The 15,461-nt window shown below is 45.7% G+C and overlaps 1 protein-coding gene across 5 annotated transcripts in view; it reads right to left on the bottom strand.

The window, feature by feature from the left end:
• The window catches only part of MTM1 (myotubularin 1), a 96,732-nt gene extending 91,606 nt beyond the window's left edge, over window positions 1-5,126 (bottom strand). For 2 of the 5 annotated variants that reach the window (XM_061408717.1, XM_061408718.1), the window contains exon 1: window positions 4,771-5,126. In XM_061408717.1, the coding sequence (XP_061264701.1) occupies window positions 4,771-4,814 (44 nt within the window). In that variant the 5' untranslated portion in view covers window positions 4,815-5,126. Of the gene's footprint in view, window positions 1-759; window positions 857-4,770 lie in introns of those variants that run through there. The other 3 variants (XM_061408719.1, XM_061408720.1, XM_061408722.1) reach the window with 2 other exon arrangements.
• Window positions 5,127-15,461: the final 10,335 nt, after the last annotated feature.

Below are 15,461 nucleotides of genomic sequence, written 5' to 3'. Positions count from 1 at the left end.
TGATTTAGTTTTTGCAGCAAACTGATTTCATATTTGCTTAGGCAAAAACTAAAATTAGTTTTCACTTCCTGAGCGCAGCAAGACAGTTAAGGGAGGCCACTCGGCAAAAGGCGCTTGCAATCGTGCCTGTATATACTTCCGACTGCGTATCAGGGAACTAACCGTTTGCTCCTCAAATCTCCCGTCAACTGTTGCAAAAGCAGATAAAGCTCCCGTGTGTGACACAGAAACACCAGTCGGGAGCGCCGATCAAGGCTTCGCGGACAGTGCCGGCCGGCGGCCCCTCCGCCGGACCCACGGGGGATGAGGCAGAGAGACATCCGCCCCGCCCGGAGGGTCAGGGCGAGGACCAGCCGCGGCGCGTCGCGGGGGAGGCAGGGCGGCTGCCCAGCCCGTTTGCCGCCCCGGGACGGGGAAGCAAAGTCCGGGCAGCGGCCGCGACGCCCCCACTCCCCCACCCTCCCGGCCAGCCTGCCCGATTCCTGTCCCGACCTTCGCCCGCTGCCAGCCCGGGACCTTGGGCAGGGAGAACGAGAGAAGCCGGAGGCACCTGCCTGCTGCTCCCCGGCCCCAGCCCTGGCTGGCCGGACAGCGAAGGCACTTGGGCTAACCGCCCCCCTCCACCCACTCCTGAGGATACTTCAAGGCCCCGTGGGACCTGCCGGCCCCAGGAGTCACAACTTCGTCCTCCCTGTCCCACCACCACGGCTTCCCGCAGTACCCGGCTCCGAGCCAGGCCAGCCGCGAGCGCGCACCCACCTCGGGGTCCAGGCGCCACCGCCGTTGCCAGGCTGCTCGGCTCCCGGGCCCTGCTCCGCCCCCTCCAGGCCCCGCCCCCTGCGGCCTCCCCGCCCTTGGCCACCGCCCGCCGCCCTCCTCCGCGAGCGGGTTGGTGGGCGTGCGTCACGTGCCAGGGGCGGGGCCGGCAGAGGGAGCCGGCTAAGCCCGAGGAGCAGCTCCTGTTCGCCCAGGAGGCTGCTGGGAAACCCTCTTTGAGGGGCCCGGTGGGTGGAAGCAGCTGGGAGTTGTAGTTCTAAATACAGTACCGGGAATGGGCGGGACCAAGATGCTAGGGGCCACCCTGTTAGAAGTTGGGCTAGACTCCGAGCGGAGGCTGTTGGGTAGTGTAGTCCTAGAATTTTTCTCTGCGTCTCGCTGTTTTTCCCCAGTAAAGGGGAAATTCAGAGAGAAAACTTCTCTAGATAAAACTTCAGCGGGCGTCGCTAAACTGAGCTTTTTGGGTTCTCAGGGTTGGCTGTGTGAAGCTGAGCTCCTATAAAGGAAAAATATTTCACTGACTGTGGTGTCCTTCATGCCACGCCAGCACCTTTCCAAGAACTCTCTAGAGACATAGTGAAAGGAAACATTTCAGGACAAAGTTCCCTCTACTTTTTTGAGGTTCAGGACAAGCGATCATTAATTCAGTAAAAAGAAAGGAAAAGAAAAAAAGACAACTTCAGGAAGAGAATTCAGTGTGTAACAAAAAAATAGTAAAAGAGTATTATTATTACTGCAATAGTCCTTGGGTTAAATTATAAGTATACTAAGCAGCTCAGGTAAGTGATGGTAAATAGGATTACTTTAACACGAACTTTTTGCCTCTTTCTTACTACTCCAGCATCAAAAACATGATACCATTGTGTGTGTGTGTGTAAATAAGCATATATCATTATATCAATATATACACACACACATATTAACCCTATTGAAGATTCAAGACTTCTCATCTGAATAACAAGGCCCTTCAAACCCTAACCCCACCTACTTATCAGCCACTTCTCCCAATGTGTCTCTTCCCTCTCCACTCCAACTTCTAGTCTAATCACAGCCAACTTCTTTCTCCTCTCTGAATGCACCGCTGTTCTTTCCTCCCTCCAGCCCCTTCCACTTGTCGTTCCTTTCTCCTGGATTGGCCATACTCCTAGAAAGGCAGCAGAATAGCACTTGCTCCAGGACAGGCAGAACTAGAAGCTCCTCCCAGGGCCCTTCTCATAGCACTGATGTTAGTTACTATTTGCCTACCAGTCTGCCCCATCAACTCCCCTCCCCCGACTATGAACTTCTTTGAAGCATGTTCATTTTTGTACCAGATATCAAAGGAAGCTCAGTAAAAGCTTCTTGACTGTATGCATTGCATGCCGCACAGGCTCCCTGGCAGGCCACCAAGTAACCAGATTCCCAAATCTGTGAGTCTTGGAGCAGAGAGAGAAGGACCCTGTGGTTGGGTGGAGTGAGAGCAGCAGCTGGGTGGGAGGCCTTGCCTGTTGTAAACACTACATCCTAGGATGAGGCTGAAGCCCTTTGCTCACTGGGGAGGGGGAGGTGGGAAGGAGGGGTCAGGGTACAGAGCAAAGACACTCCTTGTCCTAAGGAGGTGGTGACTGAAGATTTCGCCACCACCTCCAACCTTGGCCCAGCCCTGACCTAGCCTCAGCTGGAGAAGGAGGCAGCCCGATAGAGAAGGACAGTCTCTGGCCTGTGAAATGGAAGTGGGGACTCCTTCCTGCCTTCCCGCCTCATGGCCTTGGTGCAGGATCACTAGGGGAGAGAGGTGAAAGCACTTTGAAAATTGCCAAGTTGGAGCCCTGCAGAGGCGTTCCCACCGTGCCCTTGGTGAGCTGGCTGTATTCTTGACCAAGACCTGCCCTGCCTCAGGTTGGGGTGGCAACTCACAGGCCAAAGTATTGGGATGGCCAAAAAGTTTGTTCGAGTTTTTCTGTACGCTGGTATGGGAAACCCGAATGAATTTTTTGGTCACTTCAAACGTGTGCGCGCGCACGTGTGTGTGTGTGTGTGTGTGTGTGTGTGTATATTGGGGGTTCTTCAGGCTTCCTTCTGTTTCACAGGGGCACACACCTCTAATCCAGGGCCCTGTGGAGAGGGAGGGGCAGACGTAGACTTGACAGAGGCTGCTGCATTGGAACCTTTCTAGGTGGAGCAAAACATCCCATCCTTACCAAAGGCTGCCTGCTTTTGCTAAGACACAGAGCTGCCTATGCCCTGGGGCTCCATCCTGTTCTCCCAAGTTGGGAGAAGTAAAGCAGGAAGGACCAGGAGGGGCCCACACCCTTGGCCTGACTAGGTGTGCCCCTCCCCACCTCCAGCCTCCTAGGGAGAAGCAGTCCTGAGAGAGGAAATGGCCTGTTTCCTACCTCTCTCCCTCAGCACAGTCATCCCCAGGTCCCTGATGCTGGTGCTCTGACCCCCTCCAGTCCCCACCCTGCCTCGGCCTGATGCACGCTGGGGACTGTGACCACCTTATTCTGCCAGGCTCCCTATATTGGGCCTGAAGTGGTGGAAGGTGGAGGAAAGGGAAAGACATCCTTATAAAAGAGAAAGCTCAAGATGGAAGTGGTTAGAAATGAATACTTTTCAGTGTAGCTGCAGGGCCCTGGGCTCTGGCAGAGAGTGCCTGGAGTCTGGAAATTTGGATCCCAGTCCCAGAAATTTTATAGACAAGCTGTTAGCCTTGGCAATGTCACCTCACCTCTCTGATTGTTAGCTGCTTCCTCTGAAAAAGGGAGTTGAAGGCCATTTCCCAGGATTGCTGTGTTCTAGTTCATCAAAGACAGAGGGGAAGGTGCTATACAGTGTTGAGGCAGCAGCATGCCCAAGCTGCCAGGTGGCTGCTGGCAAGAGGCAGGAGAGGGAAAATGCAGGCCCCTGGGCATCGGCATGAAGGCCCCTGGGCTCATTCTAGCTCTTCCATTTGTTGAGTGTGTGACTTTGGGCAAGTTCATCTCTCTAAACCTGGATTTCCTCATCTGTGAAATGGGGATATTAGTGTCTACTTCATAAGCTTATTGAGCAGTATAAACACATGAGTGCATAGGACTAACTTCTGCTTCTAAAAGAACCACGAGGTCCTTCTGTCTCCTCTTCCCCACGCCTACCCTTTATTTAAAAAGTAGCCTCAGGAAAATGGTACAGGCACTTTGGAAAAGTTTGGCAGTGATTTATAAAGTTAAATGTACACACAACCAAGCAATATCACTCCTGTATTTATCCAAGACACATGGAATCTTATGTTCCTAAAAAGACTTGTATTCAAATATTCATAGTAGCCTTTAAAAATAATAGTCCAGAGGTAAACATCTCAGATTCCCATCAACTGATGCATGACTAAGCAAAGATAGGTCCACACAATGCAATACTACTCAGTAACAAAAAGGAAGAACCACTGAAACATCAATAGAAATGAATCTCAAAAATGTTATGCTAAGTAGAATAAATAATACACAAAATGTTATATACTGTATGATTCCATGTATATTACATTTAGGGAAAGGCAAAACTATACTAACAGAAAGTAGATTTGTGGGGCCAGAGGTATGGGAAGGGGATTGACTGTGAAAGGGCAAAGAAGGGAGTCTTGGGCGGTGGGGGGTGGACATGTTTTATGCTTTGACCGAGATGGTGATTACATGATCGTATACAAATGCCTGAAACTCATTAAACTCTAAACATGAACTAGGTGAATTTCATCGTAGAGAAATTGTACTTCAGTAAAGTTGAAGTTTAAGGAGAGGGAGGAAGTAGCCTCAGTTAAGGTTCCTGAGGCTGTCCACAACTGTTCATCTGTTTTTGTTTGGTTGGTTGGCTGGTTGTTTTCAAAAGGCCCAAGGCCTTGAAGGGGAAAGGGTGGTGAAGCTTGCCCTACACGTACCAAGGGTGAGCTGTAAGGCAAAAGCTTGGGTTGGGCTAGGGAACAGCCATCACCAGGAGAGGATGATGGCCCAGCTCTGCAGGGGTGGGATGGGGAGTGCTTACCTGGATGGAAGAAGCCGCAGAGTTGAGCCTAGAGAAATAGACATGATGTTCGTGGGCTCAGGGACAGGAAGTTGTCAGTGCTTTCTTTCTTAGCAGTGAGAATTTACCAGTGAGCTGGGGTACACATGGAAGGACTCCAGGGTACCGTGGGGTCCACCGGACCCTGTGTTCATCTGTAGACCAGGGTGCTAGTGCTGCTGTCTCCTTTCCAGTTTCCCGCCTAACTTAGTGCTGAGCTGGGGCCTCCTTAGAGAAGCCCCGCTGGTCCACAGTGTCTATTTTCCCAGGTGCTGGGTGGAGTCTGAGCCAAGGAATGGAATAGGAAAACACTTACACACAGAGAGAAACTCAGACTTTTTTTTCCCCAGGGCTTTTTGGACACAGGGACCAGACATGCAGGGATTATGACATCACAATGTTTCCATGGGCCAGCCCTGTTTGTCTCCCTCATCATCACTAGGCAAATAGAGGGTGTTCAGGAATGGCTTTGAGGTTAGTCCACAAGCAGCCTGGTGAGAAAATTGCCCCAGGCCCCAGTGAGATCACACAGCCAAACAAAGCCATTCAGAAGGAAGGTCAACTCACAAGATACCCTCCCTCTGCCCCCAATTATGAATTTTATTTACAAATCTCAGTTCGTACACTAAAAATTTTTTGAGGAAGTAAGCCCCATGAGGAACTATTTCATGATACATTAAAGTGTGTTTTATTCAAAACAGATGTTTAAAAAGAGCTTTATCTTTTTATTTAAAGGGGCTGGGCTAATTTATGTTGAGGAAAATAGCATGCTACTTTCCAAACAGTGAGAAATTTAGAGATCCAAGATCAAAATTGAGCGAGAATATATGAGAGGGAGAAATGACAGACGAAGAACATGAATCTCAGCAATTAGCCACTGAACCTGAATAAAATTTTGCTAGTGAATATTAATTAATCAAAAAGAATTTTTAAAACTTATGAATAAATTTAACCAAGGAGATGAGAGACTTATACAGTGAAAACCACAGAACATTGCTGAAAAAATTAAAGATACAAATAAATGCGAAGACATCTGTGTTCATGGATTTGAAGATTGAATATTATTAAGATATCAATAGTACCCAAAGCAATATACAGATTTAATGCAATCTGTATTGAAATCCCAATGGCATTCTTTTTGAAGAAATAGAAAAATCAGTCCTAAAATTCATATGGAAGTTGAAGGAACCCCCAAATAGCCAAAACAATCTTGAAAAAGTAGAATAAAGTTGGACAACTCACACTTCCTGATTTTAAAACATTAATCAAAACAGTGTAGTATTGGCATAAAGAGAGACATACAGTCCAAGAGATAGAATAGAAAACCCAGAAACAAATCCTCATATATAAGGTCAAATGATTATTAACAAGGATATAAAGATCAACCAATGGGGAAAGGTCAATCTTTTCAATAAATGGTGCAGGGAAAACTGGATATCCACATGTAAAACAATGAAGTTGGACCCTGATCTTACACCACACAAAAAAATTAACTCAAAATGGATTAAAGGCCTAAATGTTAGAGTTAAAACTATAAAACTTTTAGAAGACAACAGAGGGAAATCTTGACATTGGATTTAGTAATGATTTCTTAGATGTGACAACAAGATCACAGGAAACAAAAGTAAAAACAGGTAAATTAGACTACATCAAAATTTAAAAATTCTGTGCATCAAAGGGCACAAAACAGAGTGAACCGGTAACCTATGGTAAGGGAGGGAGTATTTACAAATAGCATATCTGGTGAAGGAGTAATATGCTGAATGCACAAAGGACCCCTACAACTCAACAAGAAAAAAGTCAACCCAATTAAAAGGTGGGCAAAGAACTTGAACTGACATTTCTCCCCAGGACACATACAAAAGGCCAATAAGCAAAGGAAAAGATGCTCAAGGTCGCTAATCATCAGGGAAATGCAAATCTAAACCACAATGAGATCTCACATCACACCCGTTAGGCTACTATCAAAAACAAAACAAAACAAAACTCCAGAAAATGACCAGTGTTGGTGAGGATGTGGAGAAATGGAACCCTTGGGCATTGTCAGTAGGAATGTAAAGTGGTACAGCTACTATGGAAAAGTGTAAAAGTATATGGTGACTCCTCAAAAAGTTAAACACAGAATTGTTATATGATGCAGCATTTCCACCTCTCAGGGTAGATACCCAAAAGAATTGGAAGCAGAATTACAGAGATATTTTTGTATACCAATGTCCATAGTAACATTTTTCACAATAGCCAGTGAAAAGTGAAAGTGAAAGTCATGTCCAGCTCTTTGAGACCCCATGGACTAGACAGTCCATGGAATTCTCCAGGCCAGAATACTGGAGTGGGTATCCTTTCCCTTCTCTAGGAGACCTTACCAACCCGGGGATCTAGCCCAGATCTCCCGCATTGCAGGAGGACTCTTTACCAACTGAGCTATCAGGGAAGCCCACAATAGCCAGAGGTAGAAGCAACTCAAGTGCCCATCCATGGATGAATGGACAAGCAAAATATGGTCTGTACCCACTATGGAGTAGTATTCAGTCTTAAAAAGGAGGGAAATTCTGACATCTGTTACAGCATGGATGAACCTTGAGAACATTATACTAAGGAAAATAAGTCAGACACAAAAGGACAAGTATTGCATGATTCCAGTTATGTGAGGTACCTATGTAGAGTAATGCAATTCACAGAGACAAAGTTGAAATGGTGATTACCAGGAGCTGGGGGGAAGGGGATGGAGACTTATTGCTTAATGAGCACAGTTTCAGTTTTTAAAGATCAAGTGTTCTGGAGATTGGTTGCACAACAATGTGCATGTACTTAACATTACTGAACTGTACACTTAAAAATAGTTGAGATGGTAAATTTGATGCTTATGAGTATTATGACACAATTTATTTAAAGATTAATTAAACCTCCACAGTAGCCTGAGCTAAAGGGACCAGAAACCTAGACTTGTTGACAAGGTCCTCTGTGGTCCATCTCAGATGGGATTGTACACTTCCAAGGTCAGCTTCCACCCAGGACCGGAGGTCCCATGTCCTGCTTCAGAAACAAAGCCTCCCACAGGGAGCCAGAATTAACCAAGAGCCCCGGTCCCAGGCGACTGGAAGGATGAGGGAAGCAAGCACACAGGTCCTTTCCAAAATAAATACTACCACCTCTTCTTTGTGTCACTGCCAAAAACTCGTGGGAGTTGTAGAGGGAGATCCTTTCCCAGAGTGTCTTCTGGACCCTTCTTCTCCACTCTGGAGGAAAAACACCAGGGAGAAGGCTGGGGTGGGCAGGATACAATGGAATGGCCCTAGAGTGGCTTCCTAAGGATCACACTCAGTACGGGTGGGGAGCTGAGGGAGTTCTTTGGGAAAGTGCCTCTGAGAGTCTGAGGGAGGCGCTCCATTTCCAATTAGAGCTTCCAGGGATCACTTCCAAGATATTATCAGCCAAAGGTGGGGGGGGGGCGCGGGGGGGGGAGAAGGGCGGGGAATGTGCATCCCCCCAAAGGAGACTGATAGCCCTGAGTCTTCAAGCCGAGGCCTCTGGGGCTAGCTCTTTGTGAGCAGAATGGAGCCCCTGCCGTCTCAGTCCTACAGCTGTCCCCGTGGGGCCTCGAGGGAGTAAAACACGGGGTGTTTCTAGTGACAGCTGCAGACCACCCACCTGCCCTTCCTCACACCATGGGGCTGTGAACTAGGCCGACATGCTAGGGAATGAGAGGGCTGGCAACTTTTCAGACTGCTAAGGGAGCACCAGGAAAGCCCCGGCCTCAGGGCTATGCATGGGAACCTGCGTGGGCTAAGTGCCCCCTCCCAACCCTCACTCCTGCCCCCAACACAGAACACGGAGCAGGCTCTCTGTCTAGTAGCAGCTTGAGATATAAGTTGAGATATAATTTATACATGATAAAATTCACCCACATAAAGTGAAGTGAAAGTCGTTCAGTTGTGATTGACTCTTTGTGACCCAATGGATAGTCCGTGGAATTCTCCAGACCAGAATACTGGAGTGGGTAGCCTTTCCCTTCTCCAGGGGATCTTCCCAACCCAGGGATCGAACCCAGATCTCCCACACTGCAGGGGGATTCTTTACTAGCTAAGCCACAAGGGAAAGCCCAAGAAGGAGTGGGTAGGCTATCCCTTCTCCAGGGGATTTTCTTGACCCAGGACTTGAACCAGGGTCTCCTGCATTGCAGGCAGATTCTTTACCAACTGAGCTATCAGGGAAGCCCCATGTAAAGGGTACAATCAAATGGTTTTTAGGATAGTCACAAAGCTGCCCAGTCATCACCACTAAGTATTTCATCATCCCCAAAAGAATCCCCATATCCATGAACATTCACTCCCCATTTCTCCTTCCCCATCATGGAACGACAGACTGGTTCCAAATAGGAAAAGGAGTACGTCAAGGCTGTATATTGTCACCCTGCTTATTTAACTTATATGCAGAGTACATCATGAGAAATGCTGGGCTGGAGGAAGCACAAGCTGAAATCAAGATTACCAGGAGAAATATCCATAACCTCAGATATGCAGATGACACCACCCTTATGGCAGAAAGTGAAGAGGAACTAAAAAGCCTCTTGATGAAAGTGAAAGAGGAGAGTGAAAAAGTTGGCTTAAAGCTCAACATTCAGAAAACTAAGATCATGGCATCTGGTTCCATCACTTCATGGCAGAGAGATGGGGAAACAGTGGAAACAGTGTCAGACTTTATTTTGGGGGCTCCAAAATCACTGCAGATGGTGACTGCAGCCATGAAATTAAAAGATGCTTACTCCTTGGAAGGAAAGTTATGACCAATCTAGACAGCGTATTCAAAAGCAGAGACATTACTTTGCCAACAAAGGTCCGTCTAGTCAAGGCTATGGTTTTTGCAGTGGTCATGTATGGATGTGAGAGTTGGACTGTGAAGAAAGCTGAGCACCGAAGAATTGATGCTTTTGAATTATGGTGTTGGAGAAGACTCTTGAGAGTCCCTTGGACTCCAAGGAGATCCAACTGGTCCATTCTAAAGGAGATCAGTCCTGGGTGTTCATTGGAAGGACTGATGCTGAAGCTGAAATTCCAATACTTTGGCCACCTCATGCAAAGAGTTGACACATTGGAAAAGACCAGGAGGGATGCTGGGAGGGATTGGGGGCAGGAGGAGAAGGGGACGACAGAGAGTGAGATGGCTGGATGGCATCACTGACTCGCTGGACATGAGTTTGGGTAAACTCTGGGAGTTGGTGATGGACAGGGAGGCCTGGCGTGCTGCGATTCATTGGGGCCACAAAGAGTCAGACACGACTGAGCGACTGAACTGAACTGAACCATCCCGGGGAAACCACCAATCAATTTTCTCTATATATAGATTTGCCTGTTTTGGACATTCCACAGAAATGAAATCATACAATGTGTTACCCTTTGTGTCTGGCCTCTTTGACCTACTATAATATTCATCCATGTTGCAATATAAATCAGTACTTTTTTATTGAAACAGTTGATTTAGAATATTATATTAGTTTCAGGTATGTACATGACTTCTTTTCATGGCTAAAAATATTTCATTGTATATATATATATACCTACCATATTTTGCTTATTCATTCATCCATCATGGACGTTTGGGTTGTTTCCATTTTTTAATTCTTATGAATAGCACTGATGTGAATACTTGTGCACAATTTTTTGTGTGAACCTACATTTTCATTTATCTTGGATATACACACTTAGGATTGGAATTGCTGGGTTGTATGATAACTCTCATGTTAAGCATTTAGAGGGACTTACAGTCTCCCTAAGTGGCTGGACCATTTTCCATCCCCACCAGCAATGCATCAGCATTCCAGTGTCTCCATATCCCCACCAACACTTGTCCTTGTCCATCTTTTTTTGTTCTAGACCTCCTAGTGGGTGTGAAATGGTACCTCATGGTGGTTTTGATTTGCACTTCCTGGTGACTAATTATATTTACCATATTTTCATTAGCTCACTGGCCATTTGCACATCATTTAAGGAGCAATGTCTATTTAGATCTACTGCCCATTTTTTTAAAATGAAATAATAGCAAATGAAGCAACTGACAAAGAATTAATCTCAAAAATATACAAGCAACTCCTGCAGCTCAATTCCAGAAACATAAATGACTCAATCAAAAAATGAGCCAAAGAACTAAACAGACATTTCTCCAAAGAAGACATACAGATGGCTAACAAACACATGAAGAGATGCTCAACACCACTCATTATCAGAGAAATGCAAATGAAAATGACAATGAGGTACCATTTCACACCAGTCAGAATGGCTGCTATCCTAAAGTCCACAAGCAATAAGTGCTGGAGAGGGTGCAGAGAAAAAGGAACCCTCTTACACTGTTGGTGGGAATGCAAACTAGTATAGCCACTATGGAGAACAGTGTGGAGATTCCTTAAAAAACTGGAAATAGAACTGCCATATGACCCAGCAATCCCACTGCTGGGCATAAACACCAAGGGAACCAGAATTGAGAGACACGTGTACCCCAGTGTTCATCGCAGCACTGTTTATAATAGCCAGGACATGGAAGCAACCTAGATGTCCATCAGCAGACGAATGGATAAGACAGCTGTGGTCCATATACACAATGGAGTATTACTCAGCCATTAAAAAGAGTACATTTGAATCAGTTCTAATGAGGTGGATGAGTCTATTATACAGAGTGAAGTAAGCCAGAAAGAAAAACACCAATATAGTATACTAACGCATATATATGGAATTTAGAAAGATGGTAATGATAACCCTGTATGCAAGACAGCAAAAGAGACACAGATGTATTAGAACAGTCTTTTGGACTCTGTGGGAGAGGGTGAGGGTGGGATGATTTGGGAGAATGGCATTGAAACATGTATTATATCATATGTGAAATGAATCGCCAGTCCAGGTTCGATGCATGATACAGGATGCTTGGGGCTGGTGCACTGGGATGACCCAGAGGGATGGTACGGGGAGGGAGGTGGGAGGGGGTTCAGGATGGGGAACACGTGTACACCTGTGGCGGATTCATGTTGATGTATGGCAAAACCAATACAGTATTGTAAAATAATTAGCCTCCAATTAAAATAAATAAATTTATATCAAAAAATTAAAAAATAAAATAAAAAAGTGGAGTTATTTACTTTTCTATTGTTGAGTTGCAAGAGTTCTTTATATATTCTGGGTACAGGTCCATTATCAGATACATGGTTTGCAAAATTTTTCTCCCATTCTGTGAGTTGTATTTTCACTTTCTGCAAGGCTTCTGTTGAAACACAAATGTTTTTCATTTTGAAGTCTAATCTGTCTATTTTTTCTTTTGTCACTTATGCTTTTGGTTCCATATTTAAGAAATCATTGTCACATCCAAAGTTATGAGGATTTAACATTATGGTTTCTCAGAAGAGTTTTAGTTCTCACATGTAGCTCTTTGAGGCACTCTGAATTAACTTGTGTTTGATGTGAGGTAGGGGTCCAACTTCATACTTTTTCTTCTGTATATCCAGTGGCTTCACCACCATTTGTTGAAAAGAGTATTCTTTCCCACCGAATGGTCCTGGCACCCTTGTTGAAAATCAGTGACACTTGATTTCTTGAGTATGTGTTTCTTTCTGGACACAATTCTAGTCCATTGATCTGCATGTCTGGCCTAATGCCAGTACCATACTTCTTTCTTTCTCTTTTCTTTCTGGGATCATTGGGAAGGCCACCTTGGATGGCATCTAATATACCCAGTGCTTCTAATTTCCCCAGGCCCTCTCAAACCTTCTTCTCTGGTCCACACAACAGCACACAAAGACAAATAAATTAGGTGATTATCCCTCTTTTACAAATGAAGAAACCAAGGCTCAGAGAGGCTATCAGTAGCTCAAGGTAACTGTGCAGGTAGATGGCAGAGCTGGGACCACAAACCAGTTTTCGACTATAAACTCAAGCTCTCTTGTGGACAGCACAGCTCTCTTTAAATGGTGAGACTTTAAAGACATGCTATTTGATCCTTCTAAATAAATGCAGCTTCCACAGCTCCTTTTGCTGTTCTGGCTCATTTATACAGGTGGGATATTCAATGTAGCTCATTTAAGTGAAAACATTTTATAAACTCTCAAGGACTAAAATACACACGGGGAGTCACTAGTCTTGTGTGTCTACAATGCCTGTTGCCTGGAATCATCTGGATCAGGGATCAAAATGGGCCACTTCCTGCACCTTCCCCCTCACTGCAGCTATTGCTGGACAGCAGGCTACTGTCACTACTTCACTTGTCCATCCCAGCAGAACAGATAATCTGAGACCTATGATTGTTCCAGTTGTGTTTACTGTTCAGGAAGCCCCCAGCATCACATGGTAGTCCTTCAGGGAAAGAAGAACATACAATATCCTTTTATGACTCCTAGTATTGTTCAGCCACTGAGTTATGTTCTTAAATTAAATGTGATTTCAATGAGCAGACATTGAGCCCTTGGATGTTCTAGACACAGTAGCAGGTGCTAAAGGGGAGAGAGAGGATGAAGACACAGCCAAGATCAGCAAAAGATGACAGCTTTACAGGCAGGACAAGAATGGAATCACTTGTGATGTTTCTTCACTCAAATTGTGTGCAGGACACAGACCTGGTCCCTGCCACCACTGGGTTGGAGCAAGTACTAAATTACCATCACAATAATACCCAGCTAAATATCTCATTACAGCACAGGGTACAGACCATGAAGGGAGGGGAGCCCATTGAGCCATGAAAGCAATGGCCAGGACCAGTCAGGACATCAGGGGGGTACCCCTGAGAAGAGCTTATTTGAGCTGACATGACATAGTGACAAGTATTGTGCGCTGGAAATGTACAAACTGCCCTGGGGACCCAGATGACAGACTAATGAGAACTTGACTGAGGTTGGGTACGTTTCACAGGAGCAGTGATATTGGATGTGGGCTTCTACCAACCAGGAGAAGTTTACCAGGTAGAGAATGACAGGAGGCTGGAGTGAGCACAGAGGAATACTAGCGTGACCACAGATACAGGCTCCAAATATGGATGCCTTTGAAAGGGGGCAGTGTTCACTGTTATGCTGCTGCCATGATGGGTATAAGCTGGAACTGTCCCCAGAAACCCAGACGCGTGATTCCTCCAAGCCAAAGCACACGATGGCGGTGGTGAGGGTGCTGGGAGCGTGTAGGCAACAGAGCCATTAAAGCAGCAGTCCCCAACATTTATGGCACCAGGAACTGGTTTCATGGAAGACAATTTTTCCACGGACTAGGGGTGGGGCAGATGGTTTCAAGCACACTCTATTTATTGTGCACTTGATTTCTAACCTAATACCAGCATTGATCTGACAGCAGCACTGGTCTGCTGCCCAGAGGCGAGGGACCCCTGAATCAGAGTGTGGGCTTGGGAGTGAGGGGTGGATCTGGGGAAGGCAAGCACATTAGCTGGTTAAGGTTTCAGGTCCAAATATTAATACAACAAACTGAGTGGCTTAAGCAACAGAAATGTATCCTCTCAGCCCTGGAGGCCAGAAGTCTGAGATCAAGCTGTTGGTAGGACCATGCTCCCTCTGCAGGTGCCATGGAAGGATCTGTTCTAGGCCTTTCTCCCAGATTCTGGGGGTCCCTTGGCTTGTTTGTGGCAACATCACTCAGACCTTCACACAGCGTTCTACCTATATGTGTCTGTCTCTGTGTTCAAAAATCCCCTTTTTTTATGAGGACACCAGTCATTGGGTGAGGACCTGCTTTCCAAAGACCTCATCTTGTTACCTCTGTGAAGATCCAAATGAGGTCACATTCCAGGCACTAGGGATCAGGATTGCAACATCTTTGGGGGGAAAACACAATTAAGTCATTAACAGTGAGGCAGAAGATGGCAACAGCTGTGAAAGAATGCCACACTAAAGAGTCTAGGCCATCCGGAAGGTCATAGGGAATTACTACCGGTTGGTAAGCTGGCATGTAGCACAGTCCATTTCAGAACAGTCACCGTGGCAGCCCAGCCCTTCAATTTAGTCCAATTAGAGATGGCTTTTTTAAAAAAAATCATTATTATCCTCACATCCACAAAAATATCTTTTTGTCGTATTGCACTTCCCTTTGGGAAATCAAAGAAAGCAAAAAATGCATCCTGATAAAAACAAGATCCCTTTAATAGAAAGGGTAATTCCTGGGGCTTTCCTGGTGGTCCAGTAGTTAAGACTTCGCCTTCCAATGCAAGATGTCTGAGTTTGATCCCTGGCCCGGGAGCTAAGATCCCACATGCCTCGAAACCAAAAAAACCAAAACATAAAAGAGAAGCAGTATTGTAACAAATTAAATAAAGACTTTAAAAATGGTCCACATGAAAAAAAATCTAAAAAAAAAGGGTAGTTCCTCACTCACCAACCATCTTCACCACCTGCCTTGCAAAATAACAATTGCCCCCTCTGTTAAAGTACACGTGTAGGCCAACTCTTTGTGAATGCTAGCAGGGGCGGGGATTGTAGAATAAAAAGCTGTGTCATTTTACAGGGTGAATTTTAGTGATGGTTGTCAGTGCCTTGGTGCTGTGTGTGATGTAACTAGCACTGAAAAATCTCATCTGCCTTTGATTCCTGACTTAGGCCGGGGTTGTTTTGTCTTTATTTATTTATTTGGCTGCACTTGGGATCTTTGCTCTTCATTGTGGCATGCAGAATCTTCTAGCTGTGCCATGTGGGATCTAGTTCC

The sequence above is a fragment of the Bos javanicus genome, chromosome X (assembly GCF_032452875.1).
Source record: "Bos javanicus breed banteng chromosome X, ARS-OSU_banteng_1.0, whole genome shotgun sequence".
NCBI lineage: Eukaryota > Metazoa > Chordata > Mammalia > Artiodactyla > Bovidae > Bos > Bos javanicus.
This window is presented reverse-complemented; position numbering and strand designations above follow the sequence as displayed.